Raw genomic sequence first — 23,727 nt, 5'->3', positions numbered from 1 at the left:
CCATGTGATGTGTAAAGAAAATACTGCATTGGATGTTTGTTCTTCCCAACCAGGAGCATTTTAGACTGTGGATAAGAAGAAAAAATTCAAATACTAGGAAGAACAAGCAGAAAGGAAGATGTAAAATTGAGAACTTCAAAAATTCCCAAAGCAAGACTTTAACTTGCCTTTTGTGTTTTATTTTCTTCTATATCTACGTATGCATATAAAATATATGCAGCTTGCAAAAAATGGCATTAGTATAACATAGGTGAGTTCTCAGCCCTTTATATATGAGTGGAGTGAATGTTACTTGTTGAACAGGTTCTGTCAGTGAAATAATATTTTAAATTAAACTTGCAATTGGAGAAATGCCAGCATTCATATGTTTCAATTTTGACAACCTGGATGATAGATTATCTACATTTTGAAAGTGAAAATAACAGCTGCTGTAGAGACTGCAGCAGAAACACAGAACAAGTTTAAAAACAGATGTTTTATTCTATCAATTTGCACAAAAATTACTGTCCAAACAGCTGTGTTCAGAAAGCATTTGCTAGCAAGTATCTGGCAGTTCATGTCTTCACTTAGAATATATCATAATACTTTGTATCTAGAACAGCTATAGGAATATATACCCTCAGTGAATTATATAAGAAGTACAGTGTAGAATGAGGGAGGAATGAAGAATTAATTGGTTTGAGGACTGCTGCCTCCTGGCATCAGGTAAATATGTTTTTCTACATGGAAATTACCTTTAAAATTTTTGTTTTCCTTTCACAGGTGGTAATCAGCTCTTGTTATTATGAGTTTCTCGGGCATGAATTGTATGAGTAGTGCAGTTGTGTCCACAAAGCAGAAATCGCTAGATGAATGTGAGGCAGGTATCAGAAAGCCAGATTCCTGAACACAGAAGCTTGTATTGATGTTATAACTCTGATTACCTAGACTGAGGAAGACAAAGCACACTTCAGATGAAAAGGTGTATCAAATTGTTTTGCTTGTCTGTTTTGTTAGAAATGGTCTAAATACTTTGAATGCACCGTAATAATGGGAAAAAACCAAAAAAGCTTGCATGCATGAGTTTGCATCCTTGGCAGTATTACAGTATTGTAATGCATTACTCAGTAAGAATAAAATATTTAAACTGGGTTGTTTGCAACTGTTCTATTTTTTAAACTTTTAACACCATATTTATGGTGATAGTGTTTTCTTAAAGTTCTCTTTTAAAAAAAGTTTTATTTTTCATCTGAAAATACCATGGGTACTTCACAAAATTTGAACAAGCATCAGATGTGATGCTTAGCACTACTGACATTAGAGGAAGAGGTGCTGGATCTCTTAATAGCACATCATTAAGTTATTGCCAATTTAAATATATATTGTTTTGCTTTTCTTGGTGTAAAACTGAGGTCTGCAGGTGACTTTAATTGATTACAAGATGGTTTTCAAATCTAAACATTAATTTTTCAGTTTACAGGAAGGTTATTATTTCTTGAGGTCTCTTATGCCTTTATGTTTTTAGCTGTGGACTAGAAAGTAACAGTGAAGTTTCTGGCTCCTGGCAGTGATTCTTGCTGAGGACAGGGCATTGCAAAGCAAGGATGAACTGTGAAGGTCTGGCAGAGAAGTTGGTGAACTGTGACACAACCTCTATAAAACTTTGCTGACTCAAGGCAGCTAATTGAAAATTTATGCAACAATATCCATTGATAGGATGTGGTTTTGCTTTGAATCTTGTTGGATTGCATTACTGTAATACAGTACAGTCAGTACCTTCCTTTGATAGGTTCGTGTTCTTAAAAAGTTGGCTTTAACAAAGTAGCTTCTGAATATTGAAAAGATGTCAACCCGAAATCTAGTTGATCTAAAAATAAACTAGGAGTAGTTTTGAATATACTTGAAACTTTTTCTACCATTTTTTAAACATATAATGATAATATATGCTTATACTGGCCACTCCTGAGGAAAAAAAAAATTCTTATGTAGTATGATAATCTTTATTAATACAGTTACTTCCTGTTGTAGAAGATCACTCTGTGAAATTCAGTGAATTTATTTGAAACTCACTATGCTGTACTTCCATTCCATCTCTGCCTCTCTGTTGCCATTAACTGTTCTGTTTGTTTTGTTCAAGATGTTTTGGAAGTCCCAAGGCATTTCTGTGGTTCTGTATTCTGTTTGTAAAAACTACAGTTATAATTGATCCCATTCCTGTCCAGTTAAGTCTATGTATACATTTTATTTAATACTTACCAGGCTTCATACAGAATGTCTGCAATTGTTCCACACCCAGTAAGGAATGCAGTTTAGTGTGCCAAGGAAATTCATCATCAGGGTGATATAGTGCAAGGGATCTGGAGATTGCTGATAAAATATGTGGTTCATATTTTTCTTTTCCTTTGCTTCTCTCTTCTGGGAGGGCTTTAATCTAAACATGCTATTGAGGTGTATTTCAGAATATCCTCTTCTCCTTCCAAGTCCCAGATTGCACTGATTAGCAAAGAGTTGGTAATTTTCCAAAGAAATGAAAGGTGGGGCACCTGATCTGGGAGTAGTTCTATCTGGCTGAGTCTCTTTGCTTCTGGGTGAGAAAAATACAACCAGAGGCTGGAGTACCAGAAACCTCTAATTCCTTGGCTTTCTTCTGTCATTAAATAACTTGCTAGCAGAACTGCTAGTTTTTCTCCCAGTTGTTATATTTTGATAGTGAAAACCCCAGTGAAAATGTAATTAAGCTGGGAAAAGCACTGGTACTCATATTCCTTCTTTTCTAATTAAGATACTAATTTAGACTTAATAGTCATAAGGAGGTGTGAGAACAGCCAGTACCTTAAAGCAAAGGTTTCAGATGAGAGTACAAATGTGAGAATCAGTTGCAGTGAGCACTTGATAACCTGTGGGTTGTGACAGCCTTGTTCAGCTGCTCTGTCCTTGCCAGGGGCTCAGAGGTTCAAATTATTAGTTTCATTCTGCAGCTTTTCCATAATCCTGTGCTTTTCCAGCCTCTATGTCCTTGCGTGCCCTGTGCTGCTTATGGGGTATAGACAGGTGATGCCAGTCAGGAGCGTTTTGCTGTGGTGGTTTGTGACAGCTGCCCAAGCCCAGCTTTGGTTTGCTCAGCTCTACGTGGCCTGGGGTTCATCTGCCCCTGTGGACTCAGACTGGTGATAGCTGTTGAGCTGCAGTGAGCTGGATCACGGCCCCTGGGCCCAAGAGCTAGGCCGTGGGCATGGCATAGCTTACTTCGTTCAATGGTTTAAATGTTGTTGGCCAAAAGAAATCCTGTAATGGATGCTGTATTTTTGCTGTGCTGTGGACTAAAGGCTGGCAGATCATTCAAACCTAGAGCTCAGGGCTGCCTGTAGCACACTCTTTTGCTGTTGGTTTGGGAAAAGTATTGGAAGTGTCTCCCTGTGCATTGACCTTTTGTAGAAGGGTCAGAGCTGTAAAAGCTGGTAGGAGGCTTAGGTGGCTGCTCCTTTGGGCATAGGGGTTCTGATGGGAGTCCCAGAGGTGAGGGATGAGCTGCAGAAAATAGCTGGACTTTCTGAGCAGACTGTAGCTGCTTACAGGTGCTCATAACTTAGGTTCTCTATGCTAGTTTTCAAATGGAAGACTTAAAGCCTTGAGCAGAAGGGCTGAGCAGCTGCGAGATATAATCTTGCTCCTTCTTGCTCTGAACAAACAGGTTGGTAATTGAATATGAAGCTTTTCTCTAGGATCGGATAAATCGTACCTGTTGTCCTTTGCATGTTGTAAGGATCTCTCTTTCCTGTTTATTTGACCTTGCTTTTGATACTCTACAGAAAGCGTAGGGGGGGAGTAGTACTATAGGATATGAACTGAAGAGAAAACATTTGAAAGTAAGGAGATCAGACATGAAAATGTTACAAGTGCTAAAAATTAGAGGTAGATGAGCTATAACCTCAGGTTCCAGAGAGGAGGTTAATGACATGAAGCTTAAAAATTGGTTTTTCAGAAGTGATGCTTGAGCAGATTGAGCACAAGTGGTGTGGAATAGGTGCCTTGACTGAGGGAGCTGGAAAGCTTAGTGGAACTGTCAGTAGTAATAGAGAAAGCAGCTGGTATAGGAAAAAATATAGTGCATTTTCTCACAGATTTTTTTTCCTTGAGATGGTGTCAGGACATCAGGAACAGATGTCTGAGAGACTGAAAATACCTACTCTACTCATGTTGAGTTTTAACTTTCATTAAATAATTCCCTCAACTGGATTTAAGTATTGGAATGATGGATTGCATGTTTTTTAAAAGAAAAATAATAGAATTATACAACTAACTTTGTTCTGGAAATGTGAAAACCACTGTATCTCTGCTCTGGCAATTTACTTATTTATCATCTCAACTTGTTCTGTGCTTATGTTTTTGGTTTGTTGGTTGCATTGTCTTCTGTTAGGTACTTATTGTGGGGAGTCTCTTCTGTTTTAAAGAGAATTTTACACTTGGGAGTTGGTTTATGCCACCCCCTCCCACCTTTTTTCTGTGTGCATTGCCAACAGTGGGTTCAGAGGTTCAGTTAAGTTGTGGCATGTTTATACTGCTGAAGGAAAAAACGACCACCTTATGTCATTCCCTTCACAGGAATAAAGTTCTGTTTCTTGAAATCTCTGCTATTGAATTTCTTCCTGAAATTCTTCTTGTGTATCGTTTCCTGCTCTGTCATTCTTCCAGAGACTGCATAGTAGGCAAGGTGGCTGCTGCAGTTCTAACAGCAAGCACAGGGTTTCCTAGAGGAGTCTAGGGTAATGCTTAAAATTATTGCTGGTGTTTTAGTCTCTTATTAAGGACTTTCCTCCAAGTGGCTTGTGCCTTTTTTATTTTTGTTTCTTTTCCCCTGTTCCTTTATCATATGGTCTGCTTGTCACTGCTCAAAATCAAATGAAAAGCAGAGAAGGGTGCCTTGTCAAGTGCTGCAGTGCAGAACCAGTGTGAGTACTGAGGAGTGTGGTGAAGGCAGGTAGTAGAGAGCACTGCAGAGCAGGAGTAACCTTCAGGTGTCAAATCACTATCAGAAAATAGGACTTAACAGTTTGTGCTCCCTGAAGTGACTGAGTAGTATTTCTTTACAATGTTTTCTTTTGAGAAATGGTAGGTTTTTTGAAATGGCTGTTAAAAAAAAGTGCATCTCTCCTTAGTTTCAGTTTGCAGTTGGCACTAACATTTCTTTTTGGATTTTTCCCTCCCCCCTGTTTCTTTGCTTGAATATTTCTGATTGCAATTTGAGTGTCTCAGATACAATGAGTTATTTTGCTAGGGGGGAGGGGAGAGGGAAGGGAAAGAAATGGAATCGTGTTGTCTATTTGTGGTGCCAGATAAGAGAAACTGTCAGCTGAGTAACACCATCTATTAAGACTGTTTACAAACAGTTGATAACATTTGAGAATAAACTAAAAGAAAACTACAAACAAGTGGAGAAATAGAGAAGTACTTACCACATCATTGATCCCCCCCAGATTGTAATTAGGGACAAGGAAAAAATCTAGGTGGAAGAAGTCTTTAAACTGCACTTGCACAAAAGACATTAAAATAAATTCTAAGTCATTACTGAAGAGAATTTAATGTGGTAATGTAATTTTGCTTGCTTCTGATTTTTAAAGGTACAGACTTTTGGTAGCTGAAGGAAAACATACTCCTTATGACTGCTGGTTGAGGAAATGGTTAAGCTATAACAACTTAATATTTCCTTCTTCCAAATCTCCCTATAGCATTGCATTGTTACGAATATGGAGGTTGGTGAGGATGTTCGTACTGTAGCCTAGATGTTCAGGCACTAAAACCAAGATTTGGGGTCCCAGCTGTTGCTAGAACCATTAAATTTCAAGTTCAATAGATATCTCACAACTTAATGTTGCTTCCTGTCATGTGGAAAAACTCCTGCTGCTTTGCTATAGTATATTTAATGCTGGTTTTACCTTTACCTTAAAGAGGAGAGCACAAACCTGACCCAAGAGGGTCTGTAAAAATCTGAAGTCGTTTTATTTCTCTTGTTGATTTAGTTCACTGTGCCATGGTTTTGTCTTTTACAGGCAGGTGATTCTGTTTTATGCCATTGATAAGCAGAGACATTGTCAGCATGTTTAAAAGAAATTGGTTTTGCTATAATATTTTAATTATTGGCATTATTTCTTTAATTGGTTTATTGCAAAAGTGAAGAATTTAAACTTCTCTTTTGAAGCTGTTGGTTCATAGCTGTTCATAGCTCAAAAGTTCATAATTTCAGTTATGGCAAAGGAGTTACTTTTATTTATGTGGGAGGGTAGATTAGATCAGCAATTTCCAAATTGTTTTTATAAGTAGTGTAATTCCTAACTATAGCAATGATAGCAGAAATTATGTTAAACTTTTAAAAGTTGCCAGTGAATTTGAGTGGTCTGATAGGTTTTACATCTTTTTGTAGAGCAAACTGATTGCTTTTGTATTAAGAATGACGTCAAATTTTATTTGAAAATATCTACTTGCCAGCTGATCAGCCAATATGACTCCTCAGTAATTCACTAAGATACAACAGGGGATTTGACAGAAACATACATAATGTAATATAGAAAAAAGAGTTTTGTAATTTTAAAATGTGAGTTCAGTGGAAACTAATTTGGTGGGACTGCTGGTGTTAAATGGTGCAAAGTATGTTTTATTGAGGTATAATAATAAATTGACAGAATTCAGTAAATTCGATGGAATTAGAAAACATTTAGCAATGGTTTAACAAAGTTGAATAAGCTTGATGGCAAGGTTCACCTTATTAATTACCGAATGGAAGAAACATACACAGGAAAATGGAATTGAAATCAAGTTAGAATGATTCACACATGGACCAGAGATACAAAGAGTAAAGAAGACCCTCATGTTAAGTCACAAGGTTCAGAGTGGACCCCCTTGCTTTCTTAACTCCTTATGGAGAGTATGTGTGGCTGGATCCAGTCTTAATCTCAAACTTGGACAATAGTTTATGTCTAATGTACAGTGTTTATAATAAGCAGCCACGTGGATTAGCAATACTTCATTAGTATTAATTCAGCATGCTATCAGTTTGTTCCCAAGGATCTGTCACAGGTAAGGGATCTCTGCTTAGGATAAGGAAGGATCTTTTGGTCTCAGATAAGGAATCTCAAACCTTGGGAGGCATCCCTGCTCAGGGGGAGAGTCATGTGGCATGTAGTCCGGCTGCAGTTCAGGGAGAGCTCCACTTGGATCCATCCTGATGGTAATATTTGTGAAGTAGTTGGCTCCTCACAGTAGTGTAAACAAGATGGATGTCTTCATTTTAGCTGTTACCTTGTTCTGTACTTTGATCATCTTGCATTTTTGGGTTTTGAAACCACCTTTTGAAATATTTTTTCTGAGGCACCTTCACTCCCTTATACAAGAGCCAGGAGTTTTTCAGCTTGCAGGTTCAGCACATGGCATGAAACCTGTTGCTCCTTAGTCTGCTTGAATGAAATTATGGCCTAGGGTCATGTGTGTCCATCACAGACCTACAGGTGAAAGTACTGGCCAGTGGTTTTTATGTGATGCATGTAGTTGTGGAGGAGTTGGATTTCTTTCCTGCTGTATCGATGACTCTGCAAAGTTCCTCTTCTACCCAAAGACTGACTTGGCCGCATTATTCTTTAGCTAACTCCAACTCTTATTACTGTATTGGCTATACAGGGACCAGGTGCTGTGTACTGCTACTCGCCGGTGATGGGAACAGATGACAATGGCAGAGAAGTAGTTCTGACTTGACACCAAATAAGGGAAGACTAGTTCAGGTTTTTAAAGTGCAAATCAGTAATTCTTCTTTGAGGAGAGAGAAATTACAACTGATTTCACTTGTGCTTTCTAAGGGCTGCTTTTTCTCACTTTGCCCAATGATGTGATGTAACACTTTACTGAGGTTTTGGGGAAACAGTTGCTGTTTATTTTGCACCATTGCTGTGGACTGTGGTGTAAACGTGCAAGACATTGTATTTCTACCTAAAAGTGAGTGATTTGGAGTTTAAAGGACTCATACTTTATGTTTAACCTTCTTTTCCCATTCATTTTAGTTAACTGATCGTAAAGGAATTGTATATATTGAGAAATACCAAAGCTACTTTATGTATTTCCTTCAGTAAAGTAGTTTCGGAATGGAATTGTTCACATAGAATACAAACAATGATAAGAGAATGTCTATGCTAATTTTCTAAGTCCTCATCCATGGAAATACATAAAATGTAAATCAGATTAAATACAATTTTTGGAAGGGTTTTCAATTCTGTGGGAACGTCATATTCTTTAGGATCTCACATAAGTAACTTGAACAGAATTAAATATCTCTGAAATTGGCGAGAAGTAGAAAAAAATCTCAATCTTCACTAATCTAATAATTAGCCTAATGTACATACAATCCAGTGCAGGAGAATGTTTTGTTCTGCATGTGGCTGGAAGTCTAGCTAGCAGAGTGCTTTTTTAGACTGTAGTGTTAAATGATTCTTCAGATTTCTGTTTATTCAGTTTTAGATAGATTTAATGAATATCTTTTGGCAAATGCTGTTGCCAAACTGTTCTGCTTGTCTACTCCTTCATACCTCCACTTCATTTCCTCTGCAAATTGTCTCTTTCTTGTTGGCAGCAGAGTGATTGTAATAAAACTGATGTTCTATCTCAATAAGCCATGACATGTGACTGTTCTAATTAATTTTTAGCAACATTTTTCTATTGAAAACTTTTAGGTTGGTGACATCTTTTTATTAAGAGTTTATGAATCCTATAATCTGTTATGTTTCACGTTCAGTAATAAAATATGAGGGAAGAGACAAGTAACAGTGAAGATAGTTCAGTGATTCAGCAGTTTTATTCAATAGTTACTGTATACAAAATAGTGCAGTTGTTAGAATAGAATTTACAGTACAGTTGCATGTCTTCCTTGTGACTTAGGGGTTTTTACAGTGTGTCTTAAAGCAGCCTTGGTTTCCAGTAAGCAGTAAAAATGAATTGGAAAGAACTCCAATGGCTAGTTTGCTTGCATTGACATTTACTCTTGTTTATATGCAGGTCAACTCCCTGAAGTTTCGTGACTTACCACTATAGGCTGTTGGTGTTGAATATGTGACCTGAGGAACAGATTCATTAGGGTTCACCTGCATAGATAATTTCCCCAGCTTTTAATTTGGAGACATGCAGGCCGAATGCTTTTGGGCTGAGATAACAGACTCCGTTGTCTGTGTAATTGAGTCAAGATGTGACTTGAATGATACTCTTAGTTTCTGTACTCTCATTGTTAAATTGAGCAAAAGGCAGTACTTGAAAGTAGCTGAACTACTCTGCAGCTGCTCTAATTGAAGGTAGACTAGCCTTGTAATTTGAGCTACTCCTGTTTGCAGTCTGTTTTGTGATTTGATTACCTGAATAGTTTGCTTGATACTCATGCCTGGAGGTGTTAGGCCATCTCTTGGTTTGTCATCCAGTGATGGTCTCCTTCTCAGCTTCAGTGTTTGTGCTGTTGTCCAGGGTCACTCTCTGTGCCTTTGTTATTTGTTTCATTAATATTTCAGTCTCTGAAAGTATTTTATCTCCAGGTGGAATCGTAACTAACATCAGGCATAAAAACTCGAGGTCATATTGGTTGTCTCATAACTGAGTGCTCTTTTGTATATGGCAGCAAAGGGAGCTCTAAAAATCTACAGATGTTTGATGTATGAAGGTTCCTCCCCTAGATGGGATATAATATCCAGTAACAGTAGTGCTGGGTTAATTCTTACCAGTGAGAAATACAAGTTGTTGCAGAAGAGAGAGGAAGAGTTGGAAGGCATAAGTCAGAGAAATCAGCTTTTCCTCTACTAATAAGGGTTTGATTCATTTCCCTCACGTAAGAGGGAAATGATAATACAGTTTAGAATGGTGCCAGCAGAAGATATTATGTATTAGACGCAGGATGGGTGACTGTGTGAGGATTTACTCCTTCCTTCATACATTTTATGACCTTCTAGTAATGTAGTTCAGAGGGCAGACACTAGTTGCTGAAGGTGAAGGAGAGGGTTGTGGGGATATTTCAATGGAATACATGTTTTTTCTTCAGCAGCCTTTTTCAGAGGTTGTTTATGTTTGGGATTGACAAAATTAAGTAGCTGCAAATTGTAGGGAATTTGGATTATAGATGATAGTATTCTGAGATAAAATTGTGATTAAGACCTGGCTGACTCACACAGATTCAGTGGGATGTGATTTTCTTTAAACTCTGTTGCATGGTAATGCTGATACAAACCCAGCAATTCCAGGCTCCCAGTGTGTGTTGTGGGGACATTATATTAAGTGGCTGAATTTGCTGCTTGTCTCTCATTATGTTTTGTGATAAACAGGCTGCCAAATGGATATATTCGATTCATTTATGGATGTTGTGATAGCAAGTAGCAGGAAGACCAAGCAAAGGTCACATCATCTCTTTTGAATCCACAAAGTCTCCTGCAGAATGTGGCAAGTAGCAGACAGAAATCTCGATAAAATACTGCCCTTGATCAAATCTGACTTCATTAGTGATCTGTCTTCATATATTACTGTCCTGGCAATGTGTTTTCTGTGTGTGTGTGCATGTCCCTACTTAAAGCAGAGACTATTGAAAGAATAATGTATAGTACTGTCAGTCACTGTTGGACTCATTAGCGCTCTGAGCAGCTGCCTTCTTTGTGATTACTTTGCTTCAAATAGGTCTGTGGATGCTTACATTTTCTTAGTGTGTTTAATCTACATTGTAGGGCCTTTGGTTCAACTTTGCAGGCTTCCAGAATTGGTTATTTAGCTTGTTGGAGAGTTGTATTTTTGGTATGTTAGGCCACCTTCTAAGGTGTTTATTTCATTCTGTATTTTAAAAGCACTTTGTGAAAGATGAGTTGATGCTAGGCACTAGGCAATTTTTGATGTGCTTGCCAAACCTGTCAGATCTTTTGGAACTTATTACAGAAAGTGTCAAGCAAAAAAGTGACATGTTTTTGTGCAAGGTCAAATATTTCTGTATTGCTTACAGTTTTAGTGGGGGTTGTGTTACAGAAAAAAATAGGCAATAAGATTCCTGGCATGGCTGGTGTAATTTTGGGAAACATTTAAAACTGTGATGATGCAGCTGTTTGCTCAGCAGCAGTTTTGATAACTGCTAATGTGAGTAGAGAGAATTACAAATATTAGTATGTAAAAGCTTTTTTCACAAGCTAAACACCATTGATTTTCTTGATTGGACTCAATAATCCTTGTGGGTCCCTTCCAAATCAGCATATTCTGTGAAGTACTGATTTCTGATAGCTGCCTTGTTTGTTGGTGAGATTTTTACTGCTAGCTGGAACAGAACAATACTGTACAAAGACTTGGAGCAGAGAAGCAGTTGTTAATACAGGCTCCAAAGTAGGTCTCTAATTTTATTCTATCAAAGGTGCAAAGTCTTGCTCCTGGATAAGGTGGAAAGGTGGGATGAGAGAGGATAAACCAGACAGCTTCCTTCATTTTTGCATCCAGATGATTGCAAATGACTCTTGCCGACCTGGCTTCAGTGAGAACCAATTTAACTACAGAGTCTTGTGTATGTGTCCCTCACATGGGGAATGGAGTTGCTGTGTGTGTGACTAATCCTCTCCTGCATATTTCCTGTATCTTGTTTTAGAGTTGCATAGAAGTGTATCTTTCTAAAGGTTAACATCCTTTCACTACATGCAGATCATTAGAAGTGGCATATAAGTACTCTGTTCTTGTTTTATTTTACATCTTGGTTGTTTTTCTTATGAAGGAAAACATATTTTCCTGCCTGGAAGGTCTGTTTTTAATCTGTGACCTGAATCAAGCTGGATAATAAGATTCACAGAATTAAAATTACAGCAGCCCATTTATTCCCCCAGTTATGTCAATGCTAGCCTTTTCTCTTGATCCATAGTACAAAAAATTGAGTCTGCTTAATTGTTAAATAGTTGTGAATTTAGAGCAAGTAAAAGGAAGGTGGTAAGGACTGCTAAATGACACAAAGTAGTCTCGAGTAGCCAGCCAGCGTGATGGGCTGTGAGCAGTAAGTGCTGTTTGTGGTATCAAACTCAACTGTGTACCTTTTGTTTATGTGTTTGCCCCTGAACTGCAATTGCTAGTCCTCAGCGTGACCATGTTGTGCTGAAGCATAGATTATAGGATGAATTTACTTTTCCGCAATTCTGTATGAACTCAAAGCCTGGTGGATAGAAATGGATGCATTATTTTTAGGCCTATTCTTCCTCCCTCCTTCCTAAAAAGCAACCCCTAAGCAGCTCTTAATATTTATTCTGATTATAGTCTCTTTTTCCTTAAAATCTGTTGCTGACTACAGAGAATTTCGGACAGTTGAAAATAATTGGCATTGCAAGCAGGTGGTGATGACCTGATGAGCTGGTCAGTAACAATTGTAGTTTCTGTAGGTACTGAGGAAGAAGTGACCTTTTGGTTTATAAAGAGAGCTTCCTGGGACATGAGAATACAGGAAAGGAGATTTATCTTAATATTTTATTTGTGTGAGAATTCTTTGGATGCTAAAATCATGAAGGGCATGATCATCAAAAACAAGCTGTCCATCTATGAGCTGTGGATAATACTTCCTCTGTTTCTTATCTCCGTTTTAGGTATGGAACACCTCTAAAAGTATCCAGTAAATTGTAGTTCATCTTGGCTGATATGCAATTACAATAATGCAGAGAAATTACTGTTCTAAAAATTCAGTTTTCATACACAGATGCTCACAGTGAATAAAGCTTTTAGTGAATACAGTGGCTTCTGTGCTTTCTTATGTTAGAAAATGAGGAAAAAATTGATGAACCTCAATGCATAAAGGATGTTAGAGTTACTGAAATGTAAGCATGTTCTCCTAATCATCTGTCTTTAAATGACAACTTTAGAGATAATTTTTAATAATCACGTCCTTGACTGTCAAATGTGTATGTGCCATGCTTTATCTTTTTTTTGGCATAAATAATTCCATTATTCTTATGGCTTAAGGTAAAAGGAAAAAAGAAGAATTAAGCAATTACATAAATATGGTGTCCAGGATGGCCTAGTAAGATACAGTTTCCTAAAAATGAAATATTTCTGTGTGACATCTTGTTCATTTACTGCAGCCATAAACTTTGTTTTTCTTTGACACAGTAATTTACTTTCTATCCCATAATTCTTATCTGTTTTTATACTACTTAAAAAAAAGAGAGAATTATGGAATAGTTTGACTCCTTATTCTTGAAAATCCTCCTTTAGGGGATTATGGAATCACTGAGGAACATGTGCTGACGGTGACTGAGGGGAAATTGGAATGGAATATAAGGAAAACATATGTTTGGAAAGTCAGAAATGTTGAGAACAAAGTGATTGAAGCAGAAGGTAGTGAATTCTTCTGCTGTGAGCTGCTTCTGTTCTTGAGTTAATTTGATGCTGAAGTATGTAGTAGAGCATAGTTTTTGTCACATTGTCTGGAATGATGAATTCAGCAGTCTGAGAAGGGAAAATACATGAATTGTTACTTTTGTAATATGATAGGGAAGGAGATGCTGCCTATTAATGTTTTAAATCAGCACGAAGATTGCCCTGTTTCAACTAAATGTATTCTATTTAAAAAATTTGCATTTTCATAGTTAAAACAAAATAAAAAGTAGATCATAAAGTGCATATTGTGAGACTGGCTTATGAGAATAGATATCTTTGAAAGAGCTAAAGTGGTGTTTTAGAGAGAAAAGCTCCTCTGTCCATCAATAAGAAAGTAACTGGGAAAAAAAAATCTCCAAAAAGGTAAAACAAGGCTAGCCTGCTATAGAAACAAGCCAGCATCCCTCTCTATCCAGAAGTACTTGCTGTGTTAGGTCGTCATGTAATGAAAACCATTTTATTGTTTGGAGATTATGGGAAATTGGAAGATTTTTGTCTTTATTCAAAAGCATTTGTCTATGCTCCTGTGCACTATTCAGGCATCCATACCAATTTTAAACATAAAGTCTGGAATTAAACACAGTCCAACTATGAAGCATGGACTCCAGAGTAGGCTGGTTTATGAACCCAAGGATGTAATTCATACAATGCTGCTTTCCATAAGAGGTGAGCTTTTGTTGGTTTTTTTTTTTTTTTTTTTTTTTTTTTTTTTTTTTTTTTTTTTTTTTTTTTTTTTTTTTAGAACGTTGAATCAAAAATGGAAGATTTGACTGGGACTACAGTTGTCCAGCTGCAAATGTCTATATAAAAATGTCTCATTATAAATTCAAACTAGAAGTTGTAAAAAATCTGGTTCAGAAAACTGACTTAACTGGGACAGAAGTATGGGAGGAGAATTCCAATCCTTAGGAATACATTACACAATGGAAAGATTTAGCAATCCTACCTGGAAAACTTCTTGGGATTACAGAGTAGTGCAAACTTAGGTACAGGTGGTTGGTTTCTGGGATATGTCCAGAATAAAGGGAGAAAAGGAGGAATTTATTTTAAGAAGTGTTTTTTCTGCTGGGACACACTTCTGGGTGCATTGCAGATTTGCATCCTCGTGACAGCTTCCATGAACAGTGCACCATGTTATGGATGTACAACTGAATGATGAAATACCTAGAAATGTTGTGGTTTAATTATTTATTATTTACTTATTAAAGTATGCCTTTCCACTGGAGAATATGGAAATGCTTAATTTGACTGGAAATGGGAAAATGAAAATTCTTAAATCCAGTGAGGTGAGTAAATTACATAGGAAATGTTCATGTGCTTCTGATACCTTCGTGTATTTTGTCATGTCAAAATGTCTGATTTTTTCATGGAACATCTGCACAGCTGCTGTTCTTTGTTGACAGGCTCTAATGGTAGATCACTTTCATCTCTGCTATACTACCAGCATTTTTCTTAAAGTCTCCTTGGAGAGGGAACTAATAATAAATTATTATACTGCTATATAATTATATGAAAATGTTATATTTATTACTATAATAAATGCTCTTATCAGTGAATGCAAATCCAGTTGAAATAGTTTATTGGTGCTGTGTTTGACCCTTCCTTTTTATGAATTCAGAAGGCAACGTAGATGCACTTCCTAATATGTCATGTTTGTTCTGCTTGACATTTTTTTTTTTTAAATTTGAAATGGCTATGAATGAATGAGGGAATGGATAAAGGGGATAATGAAACACAATGAGCATTTAATTAAGACAGTTGCAGAATTTATAAACTTAGGATTTGTTCAGAGAAGGCACTGATTTTGAAATATGAGAAGTAAAAGAGAAATGAAGTATCATCAGGCCACATTGACAAACTCACAAGTGACTTAAAAAGTAACGGTTCTGGTAATGTCAGACTTGTAGTTTGCTGAGTGTGGGGAGTGTTTCCTCTTGTAATTGATATCAGCTGGTAATGCATCTACATTTGTTGCGAATGGCAGAGTGGGAGTACCCTGGTGAATCCTAGGAGCTTGAGGGAAGCTGGGCCAGAGGAGTGGGAAGCCTCTAGTCTCTGAACAGATTTGAATTTAAAGTGAGAAGTCCATTGGCTTTTCCTTTGTGAAATAGCCTGCTTTTTCTTTCCTATAATTTTACATGTCTACTTTGACTTGTGTTTATGCAGTTAAAACTGCTAAAAATGTGTTAAAGTGGTAATTTTCTAGCTTACCTTTAGATGGAGTCTTTTAATGACTATTAATTAAAAACAAAAGATGTTATTCCAATTTTGGAATAACAGAAAAATTTAGCTGTCTTTTGAAAGTGTCTGTCAGTAACAGTTATTTCATAATATCTGTTTAACACTCACTTTTTGTGTGTTTAGTACATAACTCTGCTACTTCCTGCCTGACTGTTCTCTAAGGAGTATGTTAGTTTTCATTACTGTTCATCTGTAATTTAATTACAGAAATACGACATCATAGGCAAAGGTGTGAGCAAGGCCAGTAGAGAAATGCAGGTGGCAAGATGAATCAGTTGTAGAGAGGCTAGTGCTGTTATTTCCCTGATAGGCAGAACAGATGACTTTTAGAACTGAAGTTAAAAGACATCCCTGTCTTTTTGATACAGTTACACAGCACTTCTAAGAGGTGACATGTACTATGCTCTTCTTTTCTGCTTTATATGTGTAATGCTTTTCCATCCTCATTTAATGAAAGAATCTGGTCTCCGTTTCTTCTGTGGTTTTGTGATGGTATGAACTGGGTCATCATTTGGTCTGTGATGCGAGAAGATGTTTTTGAAAGCTGCTTCTGTTTTTTCTATACCTTTATGTTCTCCCTCCCCATCTCCTTTGTACAAAGCCCTGCGCTGCTTGCTTTGACATTTAATTCCTTATTTCTTCTCCTGGCCTTTTCTATCCTGTTAGCAGTTTTTTAAAGTGCATTATCCCTCTGCTTCTCTTGTGAGGCTCTAGTTGCCTGTGCAGTTTGTTCCTGTCTGTCTTTTTCTGTGATACCGCTGTGTGAAAGGTAAAGAGGGGAATTGCACATCAAACCATAACCCTTGAAAAGGAAATACTTGATTCTGTGTGATGTGAACAGTGTCATGGCCAAGATGCCTGTGAAAAGTTCCTGGTTCTTCTGGGATAAGAAAGAAGGCAGAATACTTGCTGAGGGTGATGTGAAGGCCTGTGAGAACTGGTTACTTTTTTCTTTCTTAAGATTACTGCTTGATTTCTGTTGAAAATGTTGAATGCTTTTACAGGCATCTGAGACATCATCACAAATACTGAAAACCTGAGGTACAAGGCCAGTGATAATGTTCTGGTTTTTTTGAGACTGTACACAAAATAGGTTGTGGTTGGCTAGAAGGTCCAGGTAACACTGCTGCTCCAGCTGTGATAACAAGGATGTGGAAGGATGCTATCTCTGCATTTAGGAATTTGTAGAAGTCGCTGCTCTCAGTTGTCATTATGCTGGTAAAGGTATATTCTGTACTCGAATGGCTGGTTTCCTTCCCTGGGGTAGCTTTATGGCAGTGCAAAGCCCATCTTTGTGGAGCTTACAGTCACTCTGGGAGTGCTTTGCTGGTCTCACATGCAAAGATTTCTGAGCTGAAGTGCTCGTGGTGTTTATGTAACTTAATAGATTCTGTTCTAATAGACTCAGAGGAACATTTTTCCCTAAATCCTTTGATCTTGATAGGAGAAGGAAAGACTATTTTTCTTGCCTCTCTTTTTCTTTCTTTTTTTTTCTTTAACTGTTTTTCCTCCTTCTGTTGATTGTAGAGCTGTAGTTCAGTAACTACAATGGTGATTTTCAAGGTAGTAATCAATAAAAAATGGCCAAATAATGAAGGCTGAAATAAATTATTTGTACCTGAACAATAGAAGGACAATGAAATTATAATGAGGATGGCACAGGCTCAGAATGGACATTGCTGTATATAAAGTCTAGACTTGTTTGCTGAACCCAGAGAAACGCTAGCTCTAGGGTCAAGCTACTATATAATTTTCTCAGGGACATGGCATTGTTTCTGTCTAGTGCTCTTTTTTTTCTCCTGAGAATGTAGCAGATATTTTTGAAATGGACAAGAAAAAATTAAAATGAGCAAAATTAAAATCTACTATGAAATGTGCAAGTTTGACTTTTTTTTTTATTGTACATTTTCCAAATCTGCTGTTTTCCCCTGCAGTTAAGTGAATCTATTTTTCCCTACTAAGCAAACTGAAGAGAAAAAATGCTTTATAAGTGGGTGAGTAGTAATGTAGAATCATTTAAAAGTCAAACAAAATAGGAAGGTTATGGACTGGTGCAATATAAGTCAATAAGGTAATCTGAAATTTTGGCAGTTTAGGGCATCCTTATTTTTAACAGTGCTATTGGAAATATGATGGTGGTTGGCATTGAACTTGCCATTCCCCTAGTCCTTTTTTTGTGGTGAAGATATCCTGTGAAAAGGAGGGATGTGCTTCATGATTACAAGAGTGAGGCTTTCCATTTGTTTCTGAGGGAAGGGATGCAGAGAGATGGGAGATGGAGTCAGGGCAGAAGTGAGTGGTGTAGTGATGCACTAGCTCAAAATCCTTTGGGACAGGGTTGTTAATCTGTAATAATTTGAAGAGAGTTTGATCTTTGTTCTGATATGAAGGTGGTGGCAGTAGAGAGTTATGCATAGCTGTGGCAAAGGAAGGTTGCCCAAGCAAAATGTCTGAAGCTCTGTAAATCTTAGGTAAGGTTTCCTTGCATCATGTCCAGGCTTATTTACCTTGACTAAAGAGATGGGCAGATCATCACCCATAACTTCAGTTGGCTGTGAAGACAATCCTGGAAATATTCTGTGATGGGAAAGGTTAGAGGTGTTCTGCATATTGGGGGTATTGTGAAAGGGCTAAGACAAAATGCCACTTTCAAAAGAGAGCGGTAACCTGAGTAAATTTGGGATGTACAAAGCTACAGAAGTCTGAATAATCACAGTTTCTGAAATACCGTACACAAATTCATATGATCTGTGCTAATCTCACCTGGAGGAACAGTAGAAATAGTATGTGTTAAAAATGCCCATGTTAGTGGTATTAGCCAGGTTGTTAGGGGTGTTTTCTTAGAAGCTGAAGGGGTAATCTGCATTCCTGTAATCTTCACTCTAGTCTGTTGAGGGTCGGTAGCTCCTTCATTTGAGCCAGGTGGTTATTCTCCCTCCCCTTTTGGCAAATAGTTAAAGTGTTAAATAATTGTTCTGTGTAATAGCATAGATGATTTCCACAGGGAAATGGAATTTAAGATCTGTGCTGTTGTGAAAAATAGGTTTAATTGTGGGGAAAAAAAGGTACGTTTCCAGCTCTTGAGACTGACACACTTAAGTCTGAAATATCTTTGCTTTCATTTACTGCACTTGAGCAATTCAGTTAGTTTATTTTTTGTTTGTATGATCTTGCAGTCCTGGAAGTTGGTTTATTTTGAAATGGTTTGGGTTATGAATAAAAGAATAGATCCCATGCCCCTGAAAAATCAAGCCTAATGATCAAAATAACAGCACCTTATAAAATGGAGTTATTACAAAAATTAGTTTAACTTCATTTGCTTATTTATGGTCTTGATTTAAGATCAATCTGTGTTCTTCTTTGAGTAAATACATGAAAAACTTCAGCAGAAATACTATATGACTGTAATTTATTTCAACAGGTACTTTGTGCTGGACTTTGAGACGGGGATTCTGCAGTATTTCGTGAATGAACAAAGTAAAAACCAGAAGCCAAGAGGAGCCTTGTCTTTAGCTGGAGCTATAATATCACCCAGTGATGAAGTGCCACACATGTTGGTGGTCTACTCTGCTAATGGAGAGATGTATAAGTTAAAAGGTACAGTGCTGCTTAGAGGTGCCAGCTGAGTTGTTCCTCTCTCCCTTTCCTGCTTCTGCATCTCTTCTCTCATATCTCCTTTCTCTTTTACTTCCCTGTGCTGTCAGACAGTAGTGGTTATGCACTATATCATGTGGAAGAGTAATGTGGAGTTAAGTGCCTATGATTTTACAGTGTGTAGGCTTTCAGGGCTGGAAGATACCTCATGGTATCTGTAATCTGTTGCTGTGGCATTTTGATTGAATGGTATGTCTTACTTGCTTGCAAAGGAAGAAAAAGCTGATTTCATTGCTGTCCACGGCATAACATTTAATTTCTAGTATTGTTCTCCTCTGCTACCATCCTGCAGATAATGTGCAATAATAAATCTGATGATAGGTCAGAGAAGGGAAAAATGCTAGTGGGAGGCTGTTAAGATATTATGTTCTTGTCAATCTTGGAGTAATTGAATGCACCTGTAACATAAAATTTTCTCTTCCCTTTCTCCCAAATATAGGAAAGACAATATATAGGTATATAGGAGTTACTTTGGAATGCTAAAAAAAAAAAAAAAGAAGGCAGTGTTCAGAGATTTTCAGTGTGGTTAATTGATCATGATACTTTTATATCAAACGAACTTATAAAAAACTGTTATTAAAAAAAAAAGTGACATGTAATACAGTGTAACAAAAGTATTCTTAGTTTTATTCTGACCGCAGTTTATCAGTTGTCGAGTAGGACTGAGCATGCAGGAGTCCTCTGTGGTACAGTGTGTTGCCACTTTATACATAGAACTGAGACACAGGAACAGCCAGGGAGAATTTCTGTTAAAATGTGTTGGAATTTGCATAGCTAGAAAGCATGAGCACTTGTTTCATTATCATGCTTTTCCAAACCCTTGAGATTATTAAATGCTTGCAAATGTGCTGCTTTTAATTTAATGAGGTCTGTGAATTTGATTCAAATTAGTAAATAGTTTCTATGCTAAGTCAATAATTATTGAGATACTTAATAGCAGAGGAAGTAAAAGAAAATATTTACTGAAATTATGAAGTCTGTATTGCCTTTCTTAATCAGGATTACTATAGTAGTGGTTTGTTTAAGACAAAAACAAATATCTCTCCTAAAAAGACTTACTAATATTACACGGAAACCACCTGATATAAACTGCAGACAAAATTAATAATTTTTAAAGTTGTCTTTTAAAGATTTAAGGGGGAAATTTTGATTTTTGTTCTTGTGTCTTTAAGTTGCATGTGAATGACACGGGTTTTGAGAGAGATTTAATTGAACTCTATTAAAAGAGAAGTACTTGAGTTTCTGGGGAACTGGTAGCTTATCTGGTAGCTGATTGACAACCTGAGTGTAGAGCTTTTACTGATTTAAATACTGTGGTGTGGCCCTTGTCCTTCACAAAAAGAGACAATTAAAACAAAAGTGGATGAAAAATCTAAAACAAAAAAGTCATCTAGAGGTAGTTCTGCTTTTACTAACACTTGGAGGAGATAACTGAAGAAGATTTGTAAGTTCATCTCTTCCATCTGGCCACAACCTCCTCAGTTCAGACTTCTGTGTCTTGTACTGAAACACCTGAGCATAGTTAAGTAGCCTAAGTTAGAATTTATACTGCATTCTAATCAGTAAATAATCTTTCCCCCCTCTGCCCTGCTCTGTCATCTCTTGTGCTAAAAGAGAGTATTGATTTTTGTGTGATCCCCTGCATTTCCTTGTTTCTATTTTAGCTGCTGATGCAAAGGAGAAACAATACTGGATAACTCAGCTTCGATCCTGTGCCAAACATCACAAGGAAGGTAATTCTAAGGTAAATAATTGAGTGGAAGAAGTAACTATTGCGTTTTAAGTGGTGTAGGTGAAGAATAGCATGATCTGGATGATAGACTAGCTGCGGTAGTTAGTGGCTTGATATTTAGAGGGTTTTGAATAAAAGCAAGTTGTCATTTGTCACTAACTGGAGCAGACTTAAGTTAGTTGGGCAACCCAAATAAATAAACATTGTCCTATTTATGAGAAAGTAATGAAGGGATGGTTAATTCAGTGGCTGGATAAACAGTTTATTAATAAATACCTGTGTGATATCCTGATTAGTATTTAAAAATGTTAAGTAGTATTAGTTTTATTTAATTTTATAAGGTTTAGTGACTTTTATTATTGGAACTTTAGATAGATGTTAGCAGCTATCAGTCTTTGTCTTCTTTACTAAATCTGAAAGAGATCATCATATGATGATGGTTTTGGTGTTAATATGAAGTCTCACACACAAAAATTCCTGCTCTCAGTCCTTGAAACATTTCTATTGATATTACAAGAATGAAAAAGATTGCTTTTCTCATGACTAATTGTTTGCTGTATTTAAAAGAAAAATGCATATAACAGCAAGCTGAAAGGATTTCTCCGTTCCAAGATGTTGAGAATATCAGTGTTATGTTAGCTGCAGTCAGAGTTGTGATCCTGAATATCTTTGAAAGCTGGACTTTTGAGAAGATGAATAGTATTTTGAGGAGACTGCCATTTATTGAAGTGAGTGAAGTAAAGCCAACCTTTGTTGTTTCTTTGGAGTGATGTGGACCTGTCAGGAAGCAAATGTGGTATAAGTAAAACCCTTTTCGAAGGAGACTTAAATACCTTGAGTATTTCAGTATTTTTAAAATTCTTATGCATAGCAATTCAATATGGTTTTTATATAGATGTGGCCCAGTTACTCAGAAAGATACAACTCTACTTGTTTGGGATACTCTTACAGTTGCCGTTGATTTACAGGTCCTGTGCTAGATAGAGATGGTAACTGTTTGTGCTCAGTTGCCATCAATGAATTATTCCTCAATAAGTTCTCTGGTCACTTCTTGAACCCATTTAAATGTTTAGCAGTGTACTGTGGTGAGGTAGTAGAAGTGCTGTTCAGTATATATGATATCGGAGACTTGTGTAATGCCATACTGATTCTTCTACTCTCTATTAATTTCTGTAATATTTCTTAATACTGGGTTTGTTTTTATCCTTTTGCCCGCTCCTGAAAAATAATTCTGTAGAGGTGTCTATTTTAACAGCACAGTCTCATTCTAGGATGGCAGTAATTGAGTTGAAGCTGATTTATGTGTAAGTGAAGTTTGGATCATTTCTCCTCCTTAGGTAAAAACTGTTGCACTTAGTAATAATTTATATTCTAAATTTTTCATACTACCTGTCCATGTTGAGGTCCTGCAGTAGTAGTATCTGCATATTTTGATGTGTTGTAAATTAGTATGTCAAGAGAAAAATCTTGGTGTCATAACAGTGAAAATAAGTAACAATTAGTAATTGAAGCAAATAGAATTTTAGAAATTATCAGGAAATGAACAGGGAACAAAAGGGATAATACTTAAACTGTTCCAACTCTGTCAAATACTTGTCATGAATACTTTTATCAGTCCCCCTCCATTTCTGAAATGGGAAGTTGTAGTGGGGGAAAGTACTTTTCATCACATTTATTATTCTTCTGTACAGAATGAACTCTGTGATGAAATTTGACTTCATTGTACTCTTTTTTTTTCTGATGATGGGAAGGGAAAGGGCAAATCAGGGAAGTATAGTGTTAGTAAGTGCTCTGCAGTGGCTGAATAGGAAGTATTTCCTAGCTGCTAATAATAATGTCAATATGGGGAGCCTCAAAGAAAAGGAGCTGAAAAAAAGGATCAAAATAAAAGGAGGTGAATGAAAACTGGAGATTATTTTGGATGCTTTGGATGCCAAAATATATATAGATTTGAAAAGCATTTGAAAGGCAAAATGTTTTTTGAGAGTCTTGACTGAATGAGTGGGAGACTATTAAATATGAAGACAACATCTGTCGCAGAAGATCTAAGACACAACTTCTAGAAACAGGAAGGGCTTATAATGGGGAGCATCTCTGGACTGCTTCTTGTACTCTTGCATAGTGACCTACAACTGCTGTGGGGTTTTTTTCTGGTTCATAGGCTCATTGTCCAAGAAAATAAAAGGATTTCCTTGACTGAGGGGTGGTGGACATATGTAACTGAGGAACTAAATGAAAGATTATTTTAGACAGCAGGAAGAGGGTTCTTGCATTTTTCTTAGACGACTGGTGAGTTAGAGAAACTTGGCCTCGGAACCTGGAGTGTTGACGGATGTGTTTGGTATAGATACATTTTAATTGGCTTGAATCTGCTGAGTTATAAAATAGAAATACTGAAGAAAACTAAAATATTTTCCTTAGTTCTGTGTTGCAAATCTACATCTAAAATCAGAGTAGGTCACTTTTCACTTGAAATGTTTGTTAGTGAAGCACTCTATTTTCTACTAAGCCACAGAGCATACAGAAAATTTATATTTTCTGTATCTTTAAACATAACAGTCCAGAAAATGAAATGTTGGGAATTTATGCACTTCAGGCAAGACCACTCATCTCTCCGCTTCTTAGTCCAGAAGTGGACTGTACTTGAAGGAACATTGTGCTTACCTGTTCCTAGGAACCTTTCTTCTGATAAGATTTATCTCTTTTTCAGTATACTTTTTTCATTTTCC

General features: G+C 36.9%; 1 protein-coding gene across 1 annotated transcript in view; it reads left to right on the top strand.

The window, feature by feature from the left end:
- The window catches only part of OSBPL10 (oxysterol binding protein like 10), a 114,548-nt gene that overhangs the window by 11,983 nt on the left and 78,838 nt on the right, over positions 1-23,727 (top strand). The window contains exons 2-3 of the mRNA XM_027733403.2: positions 19,034-19,209; positions 20,931-21,010. Coding sequence (XP_027589204.2) covers positions 19,034-19,209; positions 20,931-21,010 — 256 coding nt within the window. The remainder of the gene's footprint in view (positions 1-19,033; positions 19,210-20,930; positions 21,011-23,727) is intronic.

The sequence above is a fragment of the Pipra filicauda genome, unplaced genomic scaffold, assembly GCF_003945595.2.
Source record: "Pipra filicauda isolate LSUMZ 115617 unplaced genomic scaffold, ASM394559v2 scaffold91_size2508729_pilon, whole genome shotgun sequence".
NCBI lineage: Eukaryota > Metazoa > Chordata > Aves > Passeriformes > Pipridae > Pipra > Pipra filicauda.
The sequence above is the reverse complement of the archived record's forward strand: the minus strand, read 5'-3'. Positions and strand labels throughout refer to the sequence as shown.